We start from the raw sequence: 25,591 nt of genomic DNA, 5'->3' as shown, positions 1-25,591 counted from the left end.
CTTCATTTCCCTTAGTTTTCTCTTTTTTCTGAAGGATTTGTTGATTGCTTTGGTTGTGGACTATATTGCAAACTTTAAGGTTGTAAAGGGAACAATTGTTACCGATTTCGTTCGTACAAATATTATTTACTGTTTCTGTATACCACAACAAATTATCTCAGACAATGGTACACCTTTTAAAAATCGGATCGTGGATTGATTCTGTGATAAATTCCACATCAAACAACTGCATTCGTCAACCTACGTGCGTGGGAGCAGCTCAAGCAAAGAAGAGTCTGGTTTGGAGCAAGGAGCAAAGTGTAGGGCCGACTCTACGCAAGCAGAGAGTAGCGTATAAGCCGGCTAAGGAGATTCAGTTCGTTAAAGATTTGTCTATGCTCCTGCTAATGGCTTGGCAGAGGCATTCAACAAGACGCTTTGCATTCTTCAGAAAATTACTTCAACAAACAAAAGGGATTGGCATAAAAGACTCTAAGAAGCTCTATGGGCATATAGAACTACGTATGGTACCCCACGCCAGCCACTTCTTATTCTTTAGTCTTCGGAGGAGAGGCTATACCAAGGTTGCCAGGGCGGAATTCGATTTTTCGCCGGGGAGTCGTCGGGGAGTCGTCGGGGATTCGCCGGGGATTCGCCGGAGAGTCGTCGGAGAGCGATAAAAAATTAATAAAAGATAAAATTTAAGGAAAAATACCTGAAAATCAAAATCTAAGCATTCAACTGTACACCATTAAACATAAACATAATTCTCCAAATACTGAAATTATAACAGTTTTTCATTCAGGAGCCAAGAGGCCCAGGACTCAACCATTAAACAAAAAATTCAGTTTCCAAAAAGTGAAATATCAAAATTATTACAGAATTTCTCCAGTATTTTCAAATAAAAAGAAATAAAGTTAGGCTCTTCTCTTTCCCTTCGAATAAACATGATCAGTTCGTCCTCTTCCTTCTACATTTTCTGTGAAGGAAAAGTTTAAATAAATGAATTAATATTTATAAGACTAATATCTTCACTGGGAAATTGAAAGTGTTAAAGATTTTGTACCTCCCCTTGTACGTTCTCCACGCTCAGGAAACTAGTAATACGACCTTGAGTGTTGGATGGTCGTCCAATTTCAAGTTCCGAGCTACTGACCACTCTTGGAGTCCCAGATCCTGCAGCTTCGTCATTGTCATCTAAGTCAGGAATAGTGAGTGAAGGACTTGAAGGTAATGACTGAGATGACGCACGAAATGTAGAAGGTCTAAGGAAATCATCATCGAGATCCTGCCATCGCATATCCTCCATTCTGATAGAGGAGTCATCCATAAGTGGGAGCTCTGGGTTGATGTCCCATTTTCTATTTGGTCATTCTTTGTATACTGCCGCATTAAATCTAAATAATAGATTCGAAATTAAATAAATAATCTGACATAAGTAATAAAAAACAATTATTACATGCAAAAACGAAACAAACTTAAACCTGGGTAGGAGTCGAAGATTTGAGTGGATGTACACAAGGGTATCAGCACGATGTGAATTTAAGCGATTACGCTTTACATTGTGAATGAAGCTATACGTGCTCCATACTCTCTCTGCAGAAGATGTGCTAATAGGCTGTGAGAGAATTTTGATGGCCACTGACTGTAACTCTGGTACATGACTTCCATGAAAGTTCCACGATTTAGTCACATATACATTGGGATCTTTCGCATCCTCCCTGACAAATTTACTGGAAAACCTTCCAACCCTTCCTATGAAATCATATAACTGACGTCTAATCGTACCACTCATCTCATCATCAGGGGAGAGATCCGTAATGGCTTCATATACAACATCCATGATTTCAGGGTCCTTATCTGAAAATAAAATTGAATAATTGATCAGTCGATAACATAAATGAAGATAAATACAATTACATTATGAAAATTCACAATATGAGAAACAATTACATACCTGGGGTGACTCGTTTACCACCGCCTGGTGCTGGAATATTGAGATATGCAGGGTCATAATATTTTGGAGTGAGTACATGAGCCAAGGCATGCATTTGAACATTCATCTTCCCCCATCGTCCCACCACAATACCATGAATATGATTGTACATGTCAGGCACATCTTTTTAGTTATCTTTTATTTGTCCTAACATATTGTCCATGCCTTCGTACACTTCTGAGATCAGACAGCCTTCCTGGTCAGTGAACTTAATCATTTTATAGACGGGCTTCGTAATTAATAATGCCAATTTTATGTTCGTCCAAAATTCATCAGAGACTACACAAATAGTTGTCATCTTGCCCCTCTCTATCATCACTTTGTCGGTGCAAGCATTCAACCAATCTTTTCAAGCATCTGTTAATACGGTCATCTGCAACGCCTCCCTACATTAAGAAGTCTCTTAAGTGTAGTATAATGAGTTGCAAATCTAGTCTTCGCAACTTTCAGCAACTCAAACTTCGAATTGCTTCTAAATATAGCAAGAGCCTGCGAATGATTGGTAATATATTTGATGACATCCTTGCAGGAACGGTAAGTCTCTCCAATCCAACCTAGGTGGTTATGCTTGGTCAAGTCCTTGAATATCAGATTTAATGTGTGAACCACACAAGGAGACCAAAATATGTGGGGATAAACTTTATTAACCTCTGTCTCTGCAAGCTTGCAATTGGCCGCATTATCTGTCTGCACTTGCACAACATTAAAAGGCCCTACTTCTTCAATGGCATCCAACAAAAACTTTGCAATGTTTTTCCCTGATTTCTCCACGGCAGAGAAGTCGTGCGCATAGAGAAACATTGAACCAAACATATTCGATGCCAGTACATTAATCAAGGCTTTGTTCTTCACGTTTGTCCATCCATCAGAGACAATAGAAAGCCCATGTTCAGGCCATTTTTCTCTCACAACACCTAGATCTCTTGTTACATTCTCTTTCTCATGGTTCAATAAAGTTGTTCTTGCTTTCTCATAAGAAGGCAACTTGTATCCAGGCACAAAATTGGCGGCAGTTATCATCTCTTGAAAATATGGAGATCGGAGGACGTTAAAGGGAATCCCATTGGCGGCCAAAAATCGCAGCACTTTATGATCAACATCGTCTCTATCTTTTGCTCTAAAAGACTTGCCAATTGGTGATTCACCAACCTTACTTGAAGAAGTCGCACCGGAGCTGGAAGACTTGCCAAGCATGTCTAACCGTGGTTTCTTCAGTGGCAGTCTTCTAGGTAAATTCTCTGCTCTTTGGACTTGGCTTCTGATGTGCTCTTGAAATCGTTTGTCTTTTTTGCAACTGCACTGCAATATGCTATTCCTTGACCTTGACATCTTGGTGCTTTCACAAGGTGTGCGTGCACCCTTGTATAAGTTCCAGTGTAAACCTTCTTACAGTGCTTACATTTTCACTTTTTGGTTCCCCCATGTCCTTCGCCAGCTTTCTTTCCTTTGACTACGTGTGACCATAAAACTTTCGCTGACCTTACGTTCGGACCCAACACTATGTCCTAATCATAATCTTCTTCAACATATTCTTCATCATAGTTGTATTCTAGGTCCCCTTCAAAAACTATGTCATCATCACCTACACCTTGGCCTTGAATTCTTGGTTGACAGTCTCGTCCACCATCTTTCCTCAATTGCCTTTGACAAAATCAAATTGTAAAATATTTGAATAATTATGATAGATATTTTCTACTGTGAGTGTCTTACATGCATGCATGCAAGGGTATGCAGGGGTTGGGTTTCCGTGTGAATTCCTGAGGGTATTCACTATTTTGCAGGCGTAGGGTGAGAGTTGGGTTTCCCGTGGCGCAGTGTCAAATCCATTGGATTTATATCCAACAGACAGTCTTACGTGGGAATTCCCGAGGGTATTCACTATTTTGCAGGGGTAGGGTGAGGGTTGGGTTTTCCGTGGCGCAGCGTCGAATCCATTGTATCTATATCCAACATACCGTCTTACGTGGGAATTCCCGAGGGTATTCACTATTTTGCAGGGGTAGGGTCAGGGTTGGGTTTCCCGTGGCGCAGTGTCGAATCCATTGGATTTATATCCAACAGACCGTCTTACGTGGGAATTCCCGAGGGTATTCACTATTTTGCAGGGGTAGGGTGAGGGTTGGGTTTCTCGTGGCGCAGTGTCGAATCCATTGGATTTATATCCAACAGACCGTCTTATGTGGGAATTCCCGAGGGTATTCACTATTCTGCAGGGGTAGGGTCAGGGTTGGGTTTCCCGTAGCGCAATGTCGAATCCATTGGATTTATATCCAACAGACCGTCTTACTTTCGCGACCCTCAAGCCATATAGCCCAACTGTCGCGATCATCAAATGAAACCAACACCTCCCGAGTATTAAAACTCCTCGTCCAGGCTCGTCTTGGCAAAGGTGGTGGAGCCAAAATTCGTAATCTCTCCACTAGCCAAACCTAAATAAAAAAAAGTTAGAAATAATAATTATCCATAACTAAGTACATCATTCAAGCATTTTTAATAAATCATCCAATACTTTCATAAAGAATGACGGAACTTCCCGAGAAGTCAGACTCAGATCCAGTAGATCGGCGAGCACTATCTAGGCTATCAAAAAGTTCCACTAAGACAGTAGGAGCTAGATTTGCACCTTGGCGAACTTGATCAACCAAGTCTACAAAATATAATGGAATCAAGTTTGATGACTCTAATCGGCCCGGAAAGAGAAACATTGGATAAGCACATAATGCTAATGCATTTTCACGGCAACGACGATACTCCATATCCAGTTCTCTACTTGGTGAAAAGACTTGTGCTAGCTTATGCACGAAGATACTACTTGCCTGACGGTAGTGACCTAGGGACTTCTGTGGCACGCTAATCAGACGGCTCAATGCCTTATCATAGCATTCCTTAAAGGAAGGCTTGAACATGGGATCATCAGGAGAAATGCGGAGCATCATGCAAATATCTTCATGAGTTGGACAAAGCTCTTGCATTCCAAAATGAAACACATGCAAATCTAGATCCCAACAACTGATTGCGGCACGAATCAAACCCCAATTAACACAGATAGTGGCAATATTGCGTAAGCTGCATAGGCCCACTGTGCCAAGATTAACTCCTTCCACTTGATGCAACCCATGGATCCATGCCAGTAAACCATTGTTGGAGACTTCATCCATTCCACTCGCCATCACTCGTAAAGGCCCCACGTAGGCTCGTATGTAGTCTCGTACTATTATCAAATGACAAATAAACAATATATCTTATTAGCTCAAAAGATAAGCTAATAAGATAGGCCCACCGTAAGTCACAGACAAATTGAGTTTGTACTTTGTACAACTACAGTGCTACAATCAGCAATTCAGCACATTCAATTTGAGTCGGAGACAAAAAATCAGCAATTCAGCACATTCAATCATAAACAATATTTGATAAAAATATTTTTGCACAATGCTACAATCAGCTCATTCAATCTAAATAATATTCAATTTTGAACTCAAACTCAATTCTCAAATTCTAAAATTCCTAAATGTAATTTTGAATCAGTAAACACTTTTGGAATCAAAATTCACATCTCATCTAAGGAATATCAATTTGCAACACCTTTAGTGCCACTAACAAGATCATCCATCAGCCCCCTATTTACCCAAGTATAGTTTTTTTTCAAAATGGACAGTGGGGCAACTTCTTAGGATGATCCAAAGACCAAAGTTGCAAAGTCCAAAGTCCAAACCAAATTAATGGTTTGGATCATCCTATCAAGTGGGCTCCACTGTACTTTTGAAAAATCACTCAGTCAGTCAGTTGTGCAATATTAAAACATGGTAGTGCTAACATCAGTAGCCAAAAGCCACTACCAAACCCAAATGTATTTTGATGGGCCACGGCCAAAACCCAAACATGGTAGCCAAAAGCACTACTGTATTTTGATGCGGGCACTCCTCACTTTATTAAAAATTTAAAAGTATGATATGGCACTATGGTCTGCACTACAGGATGATCCAAACCGTCCATTAATTGGGCCACGGCCTAAATAGGTGGGCCCCAAAAATCATTTCCATAAAATTGATCCTAACCCTCCGATCTGAATATTTGAGGGTTGATCCTAACCCTCTATAGATCGGAGGGTTAGGATCAACCTATGGAAATGATTTTTTGGGGCAAAAACCTTTTTAGGCCGTGGCCCATCTAATGGACGGTTTGGATTATCCTATGGTGCGGGCCATGCCATACTTTTTAATAAAGTGAGGAGTGCCATTAAAAAAACCGACAATTTCACAGAAACTGTGTTTCCCACACAGAAAACCCATCCCTTTTTTAGTTTTTTTCTAAAAAACTAGAAAAAAATATAAAATATATACCTTTTATTCTTCTTCTTGTTCTTCTTCTTTCTTTCTTCTTCTTCTTCTTCTTGCCGGCGGGAATCACGGTGAGACCGGCGGCAGTGAGAGAGGAGAAGGGGAGTGAGAGGGGCGGCAGTGAGGAGGAGAAGAGAAGAAGAAAAGGGTTTTTTCCTTTATTTTCAGGGTCTTGACTTTTATTAGCTTTTAAAATGAGGGCGGCAGTGAGGAGGAGTAGAGAAGAAGAAAAGGGTTTTTTCCTTTATTTTCAGGGTCTTGACTTTTATTAGCTTTTAAAATGAAATTACAAAAAAAAACCAACTCAAAATACCCCCCTTACTGTTAAAAAATGGCCATAAATGTAATTTCCCGTCAAAAAGTTGGGATTCGTGATTCACAGTACTAAAAAACGGATTTAATGTAATGGGAATCGCGGTTTTAACTTATGTGATTCTCGAATCAATACAAATAAAAACTGTGGATTTTATTTTCATAAAATGCGTATTTACAATTCCAGAATCGCGATTCCGGTGGAAACAGAATCGCGATTCCCAATTTAGGATTCGCGATTCTGATGGAATCGATTCGGGATTCCCCAGAATCGGGGAATCGAATCATGATTCCATTCGCGATTCGGCGAATCGCGAATCCCCACCTTCAGGTGCGAATCCTGCTTCCTTGGGCTATACTTCCTTTGGATGTACAATTGTCGTCTTTGAGAGTAGCAATCCAAAATTTCATTACCGAAAAAGAAAATGCCACATTAACTCCCTGTTCGTTTCAGATTCTGGCAACCGATGGTGAGGGGCCCAACCAATTATTTGACCAAAATTAAACATAATTTTGGGCCAATAATCGGTTGGGTCTCCAACTATCTGTTGTCCGAATCTAAAACGAACAGGGCCTAAGGCTGCAGGAATTGGAAGCATTAGACGATCACCGCCTTGAAGCACAACAACGACCGGAGGCATATCAAGCACGTATGATATCTTCATTCAACAAAAAGACTAAAAAAACGTTCCTCTAAAAAGGGTGATATGGTACTCACAATCAAAAGACCAATAGTAATATCAAGGCGAACTGCGGAAAATTCAATGAAAATGGGAAGGTTCGTATGTAGTTGAAAAGGTTTTTACAAACGACGCTTATTAGTTAATTTATGTCGAAGGCTGTCGCCTTTTCCCTCTTATCAATGGGCGTTTCATGAAGATATATTACACCTGAAATCCATGATGAACAAAAAAATAATGCTAATATCATAGAACCAAAAAAATAAATAAAAATAAAAGAGAACAATTTCTCTCCAAAAAAAAGTGTTAACCTCCTTAAAAAAAGGGGAAGGAAGAGATGAAAACATGTAACAAAGGTCCAATTGATTTATAACAAAATAACTTATTCAAGCCTTTCGGAATGAGACAAAATCTTTAAACTTCATCTTTTCCTCTAAAGTTGTCTGTTTTTCCTTAAGAAGATTTTGATGTTCTGAAATTCGTCGTTTTGCATTCTCTTGAGAAGCTATGATAACTGTCCTTTCCTTGGTCGCCTTCATTAATGCTTCTTCCCACTCTTTCGCATCGTTTTCTGCAGTTGCAATCTTTGTCTTCAAATCATCCATCTTATTTTGCGTCATTGATAATTCTTTTTCTAAATCTCTAAGGCGGGCATCTGTAATAGAGTCCTCAGTCCTGAGGGATTCAGTGGCATGCTTACTTTGATCGCGCTTCACAGAGGATGCAGAAACTCGGCGCTCCGCTTCTGCAATTAAATCCCGACGCACTGATTGTTTGTCTTTGTTAAGAGAGGATTCTTCTTGCGCGCATATTTATCCTCCAAGCTAAGGATTTTCGATATATGTGCTTTTAAAATTTTAGAAATGACCTTGTTTATCTTAAGTGGTGCGATTTTATTTAGGATCATTTGTGCATAGTTCTTCATTCCGTGCAGTTTTGAAACCTAACAAAAATCTTAGGCTTTCAGTAGTGTCTCCCCATATATTTTGGCGGCTGTTAAATTGGCACCATCAATGCTCGCATCAAAAGCAGCTATATCAAAAGGCCGTTCAGAAACTGAAGTCTCGGTCGACGAATTGATTTGGGATGACGACATTATAGTAGGAATCCCAATCGAAGGTGTGCCACAGGAGGCCTATCTGTTGCTAGAGGGGATGTTGGTGCAACATCAGACGTTGAAACTGAAGTAGTAGGGCCGATAACAAAAATACAACTTTCCTCTTACGTGCTTTGCGCAAATGGACCAGTCAGATTTGATCAAATGCCAAAAATAGCATGTGGCAACAAATGCGAAGCTTTTGATGCAGCCATTGAGGTCTTATGGGTGAGTAGCTATTTTTGAGACGCCATTGTATATTTTTCCGTTCACTTCTTAGTCGTATGGGTGAGTAGCTATTTTCTAATGTCTTATGACAGGATGCCACTTCCTGATATCTGATTGGATTGTATTGTAGAGCATTTTATGGGTGCACACCCACAGGAGTGCATTTCTCGGAATAATAGACTTATATTCAGAAATCATCAAAAAAGTCAATTTGGTGGCCCATAAGATAGGGCGTTAGTCGAACACGTCTACTTGTCTACATGAAAGAAAAGACATCATTTCGGAGTTGGATTTGAAATTTTTTATTTGTATCAGGGAGGCGCTCCTTCCCTTAAGAGATCTTCAACAAAGTAGCTTCGAGCCGTATTATCCATACCAATATGGTTACATATTTGGTTATGATCAACGAGTTCCGATACACCCACCAAAAGAACATTCAGAGCGTCGTAATATGAAGCTTGCCGAGGTAGCTGGCTCTTTGGGTAAATTTGTTGCGCGATGGCATTGATACGAATTTTATCGTTTCTAGGAACTCAAGGAAGGTATACGTATGGGTGTGCATGTTGGTGGTATTCGGCTTGGAAAGCCTTTTTTCTTAGAATATCGACACTTATTCCGTCGGGACATGAGTTTTTTTGAATTAGCTGGGGGAAGATAGCGTAGCAGAGAAAACCTGGAACCAACTGCCAAGATCCAGAAGAAAACTTCATCCGCACCAGCTTTAACTTCATCCACACCTGCTATAACTTCGAAGAAATAGAATTCGAAGAAGCATCTCGAAACTTCCTCAAATATTGCCTTTCATCAAAAGGACAAAGCGGTCTCTAAGAAATAATTCTGATGATTTTTTAGATGACAGAAATTTTAAGCATAAAAGGAGGCCGGCTGAATATAGGGAAAACGATGGTCTAAAGGATGATTCGGATGACTTATTTGGTAGCAATGATTGTGCTCATGAAGATCCGAACATTAATACGAAACTTACTCCTACCATTAGAGTACCTCCTGATGCAGCCTCGAAGCGATATGATATGATCTATTTCCTTTTTTTCTTTTAATGATTTTACACATTGATTTGCATTTTCTTTTTCTTTCCTTTCTTTCCAGGTAGAGGAAAAAGATCAGCTTAGGAAGAAAATCGAAAAAATCAACTGTTAACGATAAAGTAGATATCCCCTTCGATCCTATAGATTTAGAGTCGGCTCCATTGCCTCTGGGGCCCTCCATTGATGGCATATTCAATGATGTACCATTAGGTGGAGGAAATCTCCACCTCCAATTCCCGCTTTTTTCTTTCAAATATAGATTTTTTTAATTTATTAGAGTAGATTTTTTTATATTTCTAATCTTTCCCTTTTTGGAATTAGGAATCGATGTGGATGATCAAAACACTTTGTCTGAAGTTTTGGAAGTGAATGCTTCTATTCCAAAGGTCATCATTCAATTCGCTCCTCCGAAAATGTCATCCGGTGTGAGGTTGACCCGTGAGACACATTCTCAAACCATCGCCTTCTCTGCTGATGTCATCCGATGTAAGTTTGAACACTAAGACACAAATGCTCATACCATCACATTCTCTACCGCTCCAACTAATTCATTAGATGTGCCAAATTTGGCTATTTTGACCTCAATGGCTGCATCAAAGTCTTCTCATTTGTTGTCACATGCTACTTTGGACATTTCATCAAGTCTGATTGGTCCATTTGCGCAAAAGCTCGAAAGAGAAGTGTAATTTTTGCTATCGGCCCCTATTGTTTCAGTTTCAACGTCTAATGTTGTGCCAACATGCCCTCTAGTGGCAAATTGGCCTCTTGTAGCGATACCTTCGACTAGGATTCCTATGATAATGCCGTCATCCCAAATCAATTTGTCAACTGAGACTCCAGATTCTAAATAGCCTTTTGATATAGCTTTTTTATTTTGGTAGTTAAGTTTGGGTTAGGCAGACCCCCACCAGATCAATATAAGGCAAATGAAAATTACAAACGGGAATAGGATACCCCAAGAGCATCACTACGGAAGATCCTAGAGAGTTCTTGGGCTATGCAAGTCAGGGGAACATCCTCCCCTTTACATCTACAATCAGTTTTAGATAGAAAATCCGCCGCTGCATTGGCTTCTCTCCAAACATGGGACACTTTCCAACTGAGAAAACGAGCCAGCAAATCCTTGGTCTCCTGGAAGAGAGGAGTTTGTTACCATGAGGAATCCATTCGTCATTGAGGTTGCTAACCCCAAGGAGGGAATCAGATTCTACCCAGACGTGACTTAACTTTTTTGACAATGCAAGCTTGAGGCCATGAATTATCGTTCTCATTTCTAGGATGTGAATCTCCTCTCTGCTTACATACATAGAGAAAAGAGCGAGGACCTGACCTTTGAAATCCCGGATCACCCCACCAATTCCAGCGCCCATATCCGTGAGCGAAGCCTCGGTGTTGATTTTCAATTAATTTGGCTCTGGGTAAATCCAAGTGCACAAGGCAGGAGCACTTTTCTTGATAATACACGGGAGATAGAAGTTATCAGCAATCTGATGTAGCGCCGTGAAGAAAAATTGAGGAAATGGGAGATAAATAGACGAAAGGGGATAGAATTAGAAGAATAGGGGAAGAAGAGACGAAAATAACCTGAAGAAGAGACGAAAATAAAGAATATGAGAAGAGAAGCAGAAGAAGGGAGGGAAGAATAGAAATCTGGGGGAGAAGCTCTCAATCAATTGTATTAATCATCAAAATTACAAAATAAGCTGTAAAGAGGCCTATATATAGGCAAATAAATAACCTAAAAGACAGAAACCTACAAAAATAAGAATTCCTAAAAATAACATGGAAAATAAAATCTTAGAAACTAATAACATGGAAATAAAAATACTAGAAACTAAATAATGAGGAAATAAATCCTAATATCTTCATGATTCTCCCGCGCATGAAAAGAACTCGCCCTCGAGTTCTAATTCGCCTGGATCAAATATGTAGACGACCCACTCAAGCAGCATGAGTCGCAATCTTTCGGCGACACTCCTGATGTGTAATGCTCGTAACAACTGTGAGAAGTGTTTGAAATGCCGACAGAGTGAGGGAAGAAATCGCCCATGTAGAACCATAAATGCGCAAACCTCTCCTGACAAGTAATGTAGCGGGGAAAATAGCAACGTACTCCTCCTGGATCGGTGGGATCGGCTTAACGGCAATGGGTAGTACCAATCCATGACCAACCTCAATAAAGATATCACCTGCTAGTATCACATCTGGCGCAATGAAATCAACAACAAAGTCATCTACTAGAATCGTATCTGGCATAGTGATATCAAGCAGGCAATCCTCCTGATCAATCTGTGTAGCAAGCACCTCTGTGTCAGCACAAATCTCGACAATCTGCTCAACCGGCTCAAAAATAGTGCAATCCACAACAATATGCTTTCGAACATCCATCTCAAGTAATGGCTCAACAGTCAGGTCTCTCGGCTCGGGCTCAGGCAATGGATCAGCCTCACGTGGATCTGCCACAATATCTGCCTCAGAAGAGTAAAGCTCACTCTCTAGATGATCGGCAATCGGTGCGGTAGAAATCTCAGATGTATCATGTGCAACGATGTCGATATCAGCAATCAACTGAGTCTCTAACTCTGGATCGTCCATCTCAGAGTCTGAATCTGATGGAATCAAAGGCTCAACATCAATACTAGCATTTGGACCTGTAAGAATATCAATAACGGGTAAGACGGATGAAGTAGTGAAGCGGCTCTGTAAATCTGACTCACGCATGCGACGCTCTAAATTCTCAGCTTCAATTTTAGCTTCTCGTGCACGATGGGCTGCAGCTTTTCTCTCACTGCGGGCTGCAGCTTCTTGTTCACGTCGAGCTGCTTCACGCATCAATTGTCTTTCATACCGATATGCCGTTATTGTATAAATACCCATAAACTCATCACGGGCATCCTCCATCGACGGAATAGAGAATTGCGATGACGGTCCGTGATTTGACTTATCCATAACCTCTCAGGTTGTCGTCGTATAGTTTCTCTGGCTCGGTAGATGGTCGCTCGGTGATCATAGCCATAGTATTCATGATATGCATCCAAAGCATTGATCAACTGTAGACATACAGTCTCATAATAACTATAGGGAGTGCGGTCTTCGAAATATTGATCGTCATACCCGTCAAAATATGGAACATAGGGCGAAGCCATTGGGATCGGCGTCGAAATCTGAAATCAACCGTTTGATTTGTTTGTCATGTCGAAAGAAGCACAACGTTTGTCATGGATCTGAAATCAGATTAGTGAAAGCTGATGATCGGAAGAAGGGGCGCAATCAACGACTGAGATGGCTCCTGAAACGGTGCTGAAGACTGCTGTCCGCTGCTGAAAATAGGCAGGATGTGCTCTAAAAGTTATCACGAACAACTTTCGTGTTGAGGTCGAGGGCCAATTTTGAGTGGATATTTCCCGAGTGAAGAGAGAGAAAAACCAAAGAGAGAAAATGTAGAGAGCGAAAACTTTTTTTTTTCTTTTTCTTTTTCTGATTTTATTTTTATATATATATATTTTTGGGTGCCTAAAGGTAAAAAAAAAGGGTGGAAATATAGAAGTCTCAACTTTATGAGTGGATGGTCGAACGGGAAAAAATGGGGTTGAATAACTTTTAAAAAGAAAAACAAGAGGGGTGCCCAAAGGAAAATCAGGGTGTTAAAATTACTTCAGTAAAAGAGCGATGCCTGATGTCAAAAAAGGAGTTGGTAATTACTTAGGTATCAAATTCTCCAGGTAACAGATTCACAAATTGAATCTGTTACGTAGCCTTTTAAATAAAGGGGGTGTCCAAGGTAATGAAGGTGGGGTGGTATAAGTCTTTCCTTATAATATAAGCTAAGTTAGCTTTATCATGACCCTCACTGTCCGGTGGCAGGTTCCAATAATAAAGACTTATTTCCACTTTGGTAAAAGTAAACTTTCTTTATTGTTTTTGTGGAAACTTACCCTACAAGTAAGCTGCCTTCCTTATCTTTATCTTCTACTGTGGCTTTCCAAGGATACAGAGAATTGAAATCCAAATCAATCTCCACCGAAACTATATTTGGAAGGTGGAATAAGCAATCTCCGGGGCAACTTGTTAGGGTGCTGAAAGAAAAAGGAAACCCGTGAGTTTCCTCCTCTTTCACGGAAACAAGCAGCCGGAAATAGGGTTTGAGTGAAGATCTGCAGGGAAAGAGGTCTGCTAATATTCAGAAGTTTTGTGAAGTGTTAAACAGCAAAGAGGAAAGGTTGGCTGAGATTCAAGGGAAGGGTTAGGGTTATTTGGGTTTCAAGTGATGGAGGTGGAAGGTTCTTCAAATCTGTCTGTAATGACCCCAAAAAACTAAGATTCTATGGCCTTTCTCCCAAGCTTGTTAACACATAAAATGCATGACAATTCACTCAGACATTTCATCAAACTCTTTCAATAAGTGATTATATAGAGGACTGTTTTGCATTTCCCTTTAATTAAAACACCAAACATGGTATTACAAAGAAAATACAGCTATAGCTTCCTTAAGATGATGACTGGAGAGGTCCAAATTCGTCAATTACAAAAGTGACGAGCAACAAAAGGAGAACATTAGATCTTGAGATGGAGAAGTTTGCTAGCTCCATCATGGAATTTGGTGGGATGGAAGAGGTAACCACTTAAAGTGGTGATGGAAAGGATATGCTCCAAGTGCACACTGCCACAAGGAGGAAGGATGAATAGATGGGGTGCTCACTGCACCAATTGCTAGAGGAAGTAGAACGCACTGTTCATTCCTCTAGCTAACACACGACTACACTAGTCGTAGGGTGTTCTTGGTTACAAAGGAAAGATAAAAACATGCATAATCTCTTCTCCCTTCACCACAAGGCACTTATAACTCCCCAATTACACACCTACCCAAAACATATGGAGTGCTTCTACGAATTTAATGCCCTCTTGAAAGCAACCACAAGAGGGGCCTTTGCCCCCAATGGACAACAAAAAGGGGTGCCCCTATCATTTCAGCACGGAAGCATAAATAGTTCAAAACATGGCCCATGACATAGCCTCTTTAACACTAGATGGCACCTTGGCCCGTATTCTAGAGAGGGTCTCCCACTCCATATTCCCCACAAGTGGACCACCTCCACACGATCTGGCCCCACAGATGATGCCCAAACACACAAAAGGGGCCCCGCATTGCTCAAACCTTGCACCTTTGTCTGATCTTCGGCCCACTAAGTGGTCCCACACGACCCAATCCTTGTGTTTCCATTCGATCCATAATACTTGATCAATGTTCCTAAAAAGGAACATTACACTGTCCCACTAATGAATAGAAGATTGTATTCAGGTAAGATGTCAAAGGATGATCGAATGGTTTCGGAGGCAACTGGTGGTGGGTTTTAGGGGAATGAATTTGCAGGGACTGAGAATAAACAGGGATTGTTTTGTAATTGACTACAGGAAGTTACTGGGTAGGGCAAATTTCTGGGCAGTTTAATGACTTCTACAGACTGATTTCTGATTTTAGTTTATCTAGAGGACTGGTTTTTTATGGTCGGAAAAAAGGATTGGGTTAGGGTTTGTGTCAGGCTTAGGTCTAGGGCTGAAAATTAGGGCTCCTATGTGGTGTCTGGTTGGAGGAGGAGACTGGGTTTGAATGGGGTCTGGAAAATGGGTTTGGGGCTGGTTTTAGTGGAGATGGTGATGGGAAAAATTGGAAATAAGGTGAAAGTTTGAGGACTGGTTCGGGGAAATTTGGGCTGGGTTTGTGTAGAGAATTTGAATGGAGATGGCTGAGAAAGATACAGGAATTCTCCACTTTCGAAGTGCTTGAGGATTTTCGAAAAGAACTCACAGGTTTGTTGCCAACGGGTGTTCGGGTAGCAACTTTCAGCGGAATTTCTGAGCAATTTGCGGCTCGATTGGAAGTTGCTCTTTAATATTTTGAGGCTTGGATCTTTGGTGTAGACTCTTGGATCTTCGCTTTGATACCAAATTGATGCAGCACCATGAAGAAAAATTGAGGAAAGGGGAGAGAAATAGACGAAAGGGGATAGAATTAGAAGAATAGGGGAAGAAGAGACGAAAATAACCTGAAGAAGAGACAAAAGTAAAGAAGAATAAGAGGAGAAGTAGAAGAAGAGAGGAAAGAATAGGAATCTGGGGGAGAAGCTCTCAATCAATTGTATTAATCATCAAATTTACAAAATAAGCTGTAAAGAGAAAGAAACCTAAAAGATAGAAACCTACTAAAATAAGAATTCCTACTATTAACATGGAAAATAAAATCATAGAAACTATAACATGGAAATAAAAATACTAGAAACGAAATAATGCGGAAATAAATCCTAATATCTGCATCACAATCTCTCTATTTCTCGGGGTGGGATTGTCCTCCAGCTTAAGAAATATGAGTCTCTTCTTTACTACCAATAAAATACTATGGAGGATGTCATGTTTGTGCCAGCATTTATTTTCATGCACTCTTTTATTCCCTTCCAACCATATCATATATATATCCCTGCACAGAAGGCTAATCGAAGGGCTGTAGTAGCTTGACCACCACCTTAGAACTCCGTTCTAATCCTTTTGATATTGCTGCTTTTGACAAGGTTTTAAATTTCGGTTTGGGAGGTAATTTCGGACCTAGTCGAAACTGAAATTTCAGCCGAAATTCGGTAAAGATGCTCGAAATTTCAAATTTTCGGGGCAAAATTTCGGCTGAAATCTGAGAAAGGAATAAAAATTTAATATATATTTTTAAAATTTAGCCGAAATTGACGAAATTTCAGAAATCTCGACCGAAATTTTGTATGTTTCGCCAATTTCAGATTTCGGTCGTTTCGGTCTTGACCGAAATCCAAAATTTCGGACGAAATTTAAAACCTTGACTTTTGATGCCAGCATTGATGTTGATTTAGCAGTTGCTAAAATATATGGGGAGACATTACAGAAAGCCTTGGCCTATAGTCAGGTCTCAGAACTCCATTGAATGAAAGACCGTGCACAAATGATCAGAAATAAAATTGCACCATTTAAGATCAATTGGCTCATCTATCAAATTTTAAAGCACATATATTGGAAATCCTTAGCTTGTGGGATAAATATGCGCAAGAAGATTCTTCACATAACAATGACAAACAATCACTGCGTCGGGATTGTATTGCAGAAGCGGAGCGCAGAGATTTTGCATCCTCTATGAAGTGCAATCAAAGTAGGCATGCCACTGATTCCCTTAGGGTTGAGGGATCTATTATAGATGCTCGCCTTAGAGATTTGGAAAAAGAATTACCAATGACGTAAACTGAGATGGATGATCTGAAGCCGAAGAATGCAGCTGCAGAAAACGATGTGAATGAGTGTGGAGAAGCATTAATGAAGGCCACCAAGGAAAGGGCAACTGTCATAGCTTTTCAACAAAATGCAGAACGACGAATTTCAGAATGTCAAGATCTTCTTAAGAAAAGTCATGCTACTTTAGAGGAAAAGAGGAAGTTTAGAGTTTTTGTCTCATTCCGAATGGCTTGAATAAGTTAATTATTTATAAACCAATCGGACTTTTGTTACATGTTTTCATCTCTTCATTCCCCCCTTTTTTAGGGAGGCTTACTCTTTTTTTAAGACATAAATTGTTTATCTTTTATTCATTTAGTTTTTGATTATATGATATTGGCCTTATTTTCTTTGTTCATCATGGATTTCATGTGTAATAATATAACTTCGTGAAATCCCCATTGATAGGAGGGAAGAGGTGATTGCCTTCGACAGAGATTAACTGATAAGCATCGTTTGTAAAGACCTTTTCAGCTACATACGGACCTTTCCCATTTAAGTTGAATTTCCCGCGAGATCGCCTTGATATTACTATTGGTCTTTTAATGATGAGTACCAAATCACCCTTTTTAAAGGAATGTCTTTGAACTCTCTTGTCGAATGAAGATATCATACGTGCTTCTAGTCGAAGTTGTGCTTCAAGGCGGTGCTTGTGTAACGCTTCCAACTCCTGCAGCCTCAATTTGACATTTTCTTCTTCAGTGATGGAATTTTGGATTACTACTCTTGAAGACGGCAATTGTACATCCAAAGGTAGTATAGCCTCTCCTCCAAAGAGTAAAGAATAAGGGGTAGCTTGCGTGGGGTAAGATACATAGTTCTATACGCCCACAGAGCTTCTTGGAGTCTTTCATTCCTACCCCTTTTGTTTCTTGAAGTGATTTTTCTTAAGAAGTTTACAAAGTATCTTGTTGAATGCCTCTGGCAGGCCATTATCAGGAGCGTAGTAGGTTGACGAATAAAGTTGTTTGATGTGGAATTTATCACATAATCGGTCCACGGCCCGATTTTTAAAGGGTGTCCCATTGTCTGAGATAATTCGTTGTGGTATACCGATACAGTATATAATATTTGTAAGAATGAAATCGGTAACATTTGTTGCCTTTATAACCTTAAAGGGAATTACCTCTGCCCATTTGGAGAAGTAATATGTGGCAATGACAATGTATTGATGATTTCCGAAAGATGGAGGGTGAATTTGCCCCATCACATCCATGCCTCAAGCCTCACAAGGCCATGAAGCGACTGTTGGATGGAGAGGCTCTGGTGGCTGATGAATATATAATCTGTATGGAATTAATAGACTTCACATTTTCAGTCAAACTCTAGAATCCGCCAACATAGTGGGCCAATAAATACCCATTCTTTTTAAATGTTGATGTAACTTTGGACCTAACTGGTGAGCACCACATGATCCGGCATGCACTTCGTTCAATGCACTTGCCTCGTTTTCGGAGAGACATCTTAGAAGAATTCCATCGAGGGATCTCCGATACAAAGTGTCATTAAAGTATATAAATCGAGGAGCACGCCTGCTTATTTCCACCTTTTGCTTAGGGTCAAGAGGTAATCTCCCATGCTGCAAATAATCACAGGTCGGATGGTGGGATGGCGACCCCTGTAACATTGGGGCAGATGTCATCTTATATACCTTTTGGTTGTTTTGTGGAATTTTCTAGAACGTTTTCGCTCTCTGTCAATGCAGTGATCTAATCACAGTTTCTGGAATGAACTTAATTCTACGAAGTAATAGAGAGCCTAACCTGTTAGAATCTGAAAGAAGTTGATATCCATATTCAGCTGACATGAGTGCATAAGAAACATAGTGAATTTGGTGGTAAGCAAAGTGTACCGTGTAAACACAATGTGTGATATATATCATAGCATGAACAATTTTAGCTTGTTACTTTGGCATTTTTTTTAAAGGTGACAATTTTTTAATATGGTGTCGACCGAAATACATGATGGGGGTCCCACCTACATTATAATAGTCACACCATTCCCTTACAAGAAGACCTCACTCTCAAACGACATTACCACAATAGATAGCCCGCTAAGTTACAGAATGAGCCAGACATATGCGCTGAATCCATACATCCGTGCCCTGCGTTGACAAGTGAATCTTGAGTGCTGCACTTTATGATTTTGATAGCTCATTTACCCATACTTGTACTCCCTCAAAGTTCACTCTCTGTTTTGCCAAGATGTCCACTAATTCATTTGCCGATCTCCTCATGTGATGGGTTTGAGGATTTATAATCCGCATGATGTCCTTAAGTTCAACAATGATGGAGGCCAATTTCCACAGGCCTTTTGATTTGTTGGAAGCCCATGCTATTATGGTGGTTGAGTCTCCATCAATCGCATTATGGCGAATGCGAGCTTCCACACACTATTTAAGACCCCATAATAAAGCCTTTGCTTCAGCCTCATTTGAATCGCAGATCCCAGCAGGTCCTGAAAATGACATTATTGTTCTTCCATTAGAATCATGAATGATCCCACCAATCCCTGCTGGCCTCGGTTTGCTTCTGGCACTTACATCAAAAATTCAAAATTCAAAATTCAATTTGAACCACCCATTTATGGGAGGCTGCCATTTTGGACTGACATTTGATCTTAATCTTTTTTCTTGTGCTATAGCTTGCCATTTTCTCAGAATGTTTACCACTTGATAGCTTGCTCCAGACTTATCATTTTTGCCTCCCATAGAGACTATATCAATTCTAGCATCTAGTAGAATCCTCTCCCAAGACTTTCTCTTGTGCTTGAATATGCAGTTGTTCGTTTCCTTCCAAATATGCAATGTGAGAGCATAAGGGGACTGCCTTCCATAATGCTTGCCCGGTTTCTCCACAATGACCAGCACACTCATTAGAAAACAATGTTGCTAATCAATCTTTGCTGCACCCATGATTAGCCTAAGCAATTTATCAAAGCCTGCCACAAGCGGTAGCAAAAAAGACATTCCACCATGATGTGATATGGTGTTTCTTCCAAGGAAGCAGGAATCTCTATTCATAACGGGGAATCCCGATTCAACGAAAATCGATTCGGAAACGGGAATATTCTCGATTCCCCAATTTTTGGGAAGCTTGTTTCGGAAACATGGGAATCGTGTATCCCCCACTCTATGGGAAACGTGTATCCCCCACTCTATGGGAACTGCGTTTCCTACCCACCCTCTCTGTCTCTTGGTGATTGTCTTCTCTTCTTGCCGGTCCTCTTATGTCTTTACTACTTTTATTCTCCATTTACTTAAGATTAACATGTAAATACGGGAATATCCCTGATTTGAATCAATTAAAAATAGTTTCAAGACCCAAATATAAAAGGATAAAAAGTCAAGTTTCCAGTTCTAGTACAAAATTTGAAAAAAAAAACAGGTCAGGTGAAAATCTTTACTCTCAAATGATGGGGTATTTTTCCAGTTTTAAAAATTCGTAAATTCTATCGAGTACAAACATTATTAAATCTCTGAATTCTGGTAAAACAATCTCATAATTTGGTCTCTAAATTTTTTTCATCTTGTCAGGCACTGATCAACGCACTGGCCAACACAGGCATTTCGGCTGATAGTGATTTTCCTTTTAAGTAAATGTTGGATCTTTTAATAAAAAAGTATTTTTTTAAATATATGGTTCATATGATTATTTCTTTTATTTTTTAGTAATTTTTTTTATTTTTTTAAAATATATTTAACTATTAAAAAAAATCCTTCGACCCTTCACACGCTTCTTCACGATTCTCGCTTCCGACCATCCTGGGAGCCTTCGATTCCCGCTTCGCTTTCCACTTTCGATTTCCGCCCTGGCAACCTTGGTTTCTTCCTGCTTTTTGCATAGAATGCACCTGCTTATAATGTGGAATTTTCTTCTTTTGAGCCGCTCACAAGTATATTGATCTTTCGACTAACCATTGTCCAAGTGAACGTTGTAATGCTTGGGGAGGCTAAGGATTTCCATATTTTTGCACGCCTTGATCTCACATTGCTTGAGTTCAACATGTAAAAGAAGGAACGAACAAAAAAGGAAGGGAGAACAACAGAAGGAATGAAGGGATTCTAGAAAAGATGAGAAACTAGGGAGTAAAGGGACCCAAGAAGAGATTTCTCTGACTTTAAGATTGCGCTTAAGTCTAATTTCTCAAAAAACCCTGTCATTCCTCCTCTGGATAAATAATCAAACACTCTCCCCTCTCGCCTCTCTATTGGTCGCTAAGTAGTAGAGGTTCAGAAAAGCCTGTCAAAGACATGACTCTCCTACCCATGAGGTCAACCCAAAATCTCATACTCTCGCCTTTTCCCACCCTATATCTGACAAGGGGTTTATACAAGGGTCTAGACGAACAAATGGACATCCATGCTCCCAAACCTTTTCCTATTACTATGTCCTTACTCTCCCAATCTTCCCATTCCCGCCCATATTTGTCCCCAATTATCTTGTGCCAAAGTGCATATTTTCCCTTCAATGTCATATTGCGCAATCTGATTTTGCCAATCACCAAGCCGCCATGGGATTTAAAAGCCTGAAGACTTGCCACCAATTGGTTTAGATGTTTGAGCCTTTTGTTTCGACTTCCTTCCCATAGAAATTCCTTTTGAAGCTTCTCTATCCTTTTAGCCCCCTTTACCGAAGTTTTGTACAAGACAAAGTACATTGGTACATTTGCTAGTGCCTCTTTGGCATTGTTTTAATCGTTCAAAAAAAAAATCATGGTATTCTTATACATGCCGGATGATTTCAATTCATCAACTGTTAATATCTTCGTAGATTGAAATTATTTTTTCTTTGCTTATTAATATCTTCTTAAATTGAAATTATTTTTTCTTCGGTTTTGGTCTGTGACCTGTTTACTGATAAAATCTTGTACAACCAGTTCTTATGGAGTACATAGTATCTCATAATTTCGTTGATGCCTTATGTGCAGTTATTTCTTTGTTTATGAGTCATCATTTTTATCCCAAGCCCGGGATATTATTTCTGCTTTTGGAGCATGACAATAAGGTTGCGCAACGGTAAGGTTGCTCCATTGTCCATTGTGACCTGGTGGTCACGGGTTCGAGTCACAGAAACAGCCTCTCTGCAAAGCAGGGGTAAGGCTGCGTACATCTATCCCTCCCCAGACCCCGCAATGGCGGGAGCCTCGTGCGCTGCACCCCCCCTTGGAGCATGACAATCCTTCATGTGAATAATTTGTATGCCTGTTTCAACCATTTTTCTTGTAAACCATGTTGCCATTTTCATCAGTTGCTTTAAAATGTGCTAACACACATGTGTCTTCATTAATCTGGTGGCAAAACTGAAATGTGGTTGCTAAAAATGGGCTTCTCATTGATTCAAGTCTCATTTGCTTGGTGCTCTCTGGGCTTGTCTTTGGTTTGTTATGTCACCTTTTTCATGCTTTATGGTTTCAAAGTCCTAGTATAAAAACTTACATGTTGATAATTAATTTGTACTACAGATCTGTGGCTGAAGATGCTTGCGAGCATGGATTCTGATAATGGCAATGGAAGAAGAATATCCCATTTCAGAGGCATGCTGTTGTCAACTAGTAATTTCTATGATATGGATTCTATATAACTACGAAGCGCTCTTGGGTGAACCAATTTTCATATGGCTACCTTTATATATATGATGCAAATACTTTAACATATAAGATGTATAGACTTCTGTAAGGCTTGTAAAGACTGCTTTGTAATTTAGATTATCATCTATCAACACTGCCTTAGTTGTCTTACTTCTACATACCCATCTTTTTCGTTTACCCTTCATTTATCAATTCAGACAAGTCTCATCATTGACAAGCATTCAAGTTTGTTTTAGCAAATGCTTAACCAGGTAGCACCTTAAATATTTTTCCATTTGTGGCTTCATTAGTGTTAACCCTACGTTGGACTGAGTTTTGGGAAACCTTAACATAGTTTAGGAAACCTTAACATTCATGAAGTTGATTGGTAAAGAATGTCTTAAATGGCAGGCATATGAAGAGGAGGGATTTGAAAATTGAGCAGTTTCCTAGTTGCCTGTGCAGCTAGGAGATTCTGATGCTGTAAATTTCTTTGATGAGGGCCACAATGTAAATAGGCTTGTGCCCCAAAAATCATTTCCATAGAACTTTCCATAATGTGAGTCCCTCTTTAGATCGGAGGGTTAGAATCATCCTATGGAAATGATTTTTCGTGCACAAACCTATTTACATCTTGGCCCATCAAATGGGCGGTTTGGATCATCCCTATGGTGTGGGTTGTATAGTCCATTTTGAAAAATACTGGGTGAATTCATCCTAGAATGGGGTGAATTTATCACTGCCCACTTGAAAAACATTCATCTTTTTATCAGACAAGGACAATTATAGTCCGCTTGGAGAAAAATCAAGGTGGTATAGACACCACTAAAATTAGGCATGGTATAGAGCAAAAATGAAATTCATGAGCCCAAAATCGAAATTCATGAGAACTCAGGGGTGCCCTTGCAAAAAAACAAAGGGGTGAAAGGGGCGCCCTCATTGGCTGCATGAGGCCAAAGTACATTTAATACTCTTTTGACTTGCAGTCATTATAACTGGAGAAGTGGATTAATTATGAGAAAAGTACGGAATGGGGTAGTAATTACGAGGAATTATAGCCTTTAAATTAATCATCAAACATGGGTGGAAAAAAGATCCCAATTCTTCAAAAATGGGTGGAAAAAAGATCCCAATACCTCCTGACATCAACATAACTCTCCTTGCAGCTTCCTTTTTCATTACAGGCCCATTAAATTGGTGCGCTTCACAAGGCTTCTTTTGGTTCGTCTGAATGTGTATTTGAACCGACAGAACCTTGGGTTCGTTTATATCTTGGCCGTCGGAAATAACCAGAGACGGATGGATGCTTTACACATGTTTAAAAACTTTTTGGAACGTTGGCGCCCCTATACACAACTGGTTTGACTTGGATTTGAAATTTTCCTTCAAACCCAGAGTCCCTTGGGTTCGTTTAAATCTTGACCGTAGCCAATATGCATAGACGGTCGGATCCATTACACATAGACATCATTATGGAACAGTGGCATCTTCTAATAATACAGCCATCTCTCTATATGAGATTCCACCGGCGTACCTATTATTTCTGCCGGTGTTCACCTTATTTCTGTCGGCGCACACCCTATTTCTGCTGACGTCCCCTTGATATTCCGGCAGCGTACTCAATATGTTTGGAACACATGTTTGAACCTAGAAAATCTGGTGGTGTACTCGATATTTCGACGGTGTACTATAGAATCCGGCCGCATTTTCAGCCAAAGAAGACGTGAGAAATAATAAAATATTCAATAATGTAGCCGTTCTAAGCCAAAAGAGATGTGAAAAATAATAAAATATTCAATATCTAAGCCAAAAGAGACGTGAGAAATAATAAAATATTCAATAACGTCGCCGTTTTCAACCAATAGAGAGGTGTTAATAATAAAATATTATTACTTTAAAGATAATGATTGACGTTCGGTTGTGAATTCGTCACGAAGGGCAACATACGAGGACTCTGATCATGTCAGGAGGGTATTGGAGTTTTTTTCTCACCCTTTTTTGAAGAATCACCCGTGTTTGATGGTTAATTTAAAAGGTACCTGAAATCCGTAATTCATCGTAATTATTACCCAAATTCCCTACTTTTCTCATTTGTTATTGTAAAATTAATTGGATCTCTGCTTATCCTTGGTACAAGTACTATTCAATGAGTAGCATTAGAAGTGCCAATTTGGATTTGCCATCATTGTGATTTTTGGGTCATGGCCTTCTCATAACAGGGTCAGCTTGGTGATGGATGAGATCCCTATGCAGATGGGAGATTAGCCATACATCTTGTGTTAGAAAATAGTTAGCAAGGCATTAAAACTAGGGCTGCAACTCGAGCCGGGTTTTACCCGACCCGAAAATAGCCTGGGTTGGGTTCAGGTTTCATGGGTTTCGGGTTGAGCATTCAAAAGTCCGCATGAATCTCGGGTCGAGCCGGGTTTGAAGAGGCCCGACCCGAGTTACATAAGTTATAGTATGTACATTTTTTTTTATTGTTAGTTAAAAGTTAAAAGTGAAAACCCACGCACCCACTGTTATTGTATGTGAGTGTAATTTCTGCTTCTATGAGTTGAATTGATTCAAGTGTTTGATTCAGCATTGTTTGATTGTAATTACAACATTGTTTGATTACAACATTGTTTGATTCAAGTGTAATGTGAGTGTAATTACATCATTGTTTGATTCAAGTGTAATGTGAGCGTAATTTCTGCTTCTATGAGTTGAGTTGCCTTGCCAAACAAGAATTTTCCTTAAAAAATTGCGTCAACGTAAAAAAACCCAACCCGACCTGAGATTTATCATGGGTAGGGCCGGGTTTGGGAATCGTGGGTTTTCCGAAAAAAAAACCCGACCCGACCCGACCCGAGATATTTCTCGGGTAGGGTTGGGTTCTCCAAAACCCGACCCGAGTTGCAGCCCTATTAAAAACCCATCAACTATAGGGATGAAAATAGATACCCTCGACAGAAAAGGGATGGTAAATCATAGTGCGTGGGGGAAGAGGGACGGAAGAGCTAAGCTCTAGGTGAAAGCTGGTAGACCCACTTCGAGAAGAGAGGAAAATGGAATCTGCAAGA

At 39.9% G+C, this 25,591-nt stretch overlaps 2 protein-coding genes across 2 annotated transcripts in view; one reads left to right on the top strand and one right to left on the bottom strand.

The window, feature by feature from the left end:
• The window catches only part of LOC143858531 (ubiquitin-like protein 5), a 28,697-nt gene extending 5,994 nt beyond the window's left edge, over positions 1-22,703 (top strand). Inside the window, exon 2 of the mRNA XM_077369177.1 lies at positions 22,422-22,703. The gene's annotated coding sequence lies outside the window, so the exon portion shown is untranslated. The remainder of the gene's footprint in view (positions 1-22,421) is intronic.
• LOC143858817 (uncharacterized) lies at positions 2,345-3,304 on the bottom strand. Its single transcript, XM_077369534.1, has one exon. The coding sequence runs from the start codon at positions 3,302-3,304 to the stop codon at positions 2,345-2,347; it is 960 nt and encodes a 319-aa protein (XP_077225649.1).
• Positions 22,704-25,591: the final 2,888 nt, after the last annotated feature.

The sequence above is a fragment of the Tasmannia lanceolata genome, unplaced genomic scaffold, assembly GCF_043159265.1.
Source record: "Tasmannia lanceolata isolate RefF3 unplaced genomic scaffold, GAP_Taslan_0.1 ptg000026l, whole genome shotgun sequence".
In the NCBI taxonomy this organism is placed as follows: Eukaryota; Viridiplantae; Streptophyta; class Magnoliopsida; order Canellales; family Winteraceae; genus Tasmannia; species Tasmannia lanceolata.
The sequence above is the reverse complement of the archived record's forward strand: the minus strand, read 5'-3'. Positions and strand labels throughout refer to the sequence as shown.

Coding starts and splice junctions, on each gene's coding strand:
- LOC143858817 (XM_077369534.1), bottom strand. CDS start 3,304: ATGTCAAGGTCAAGGAATAGCATATTGCAGTGCAGTTGCAAAAAAGAC.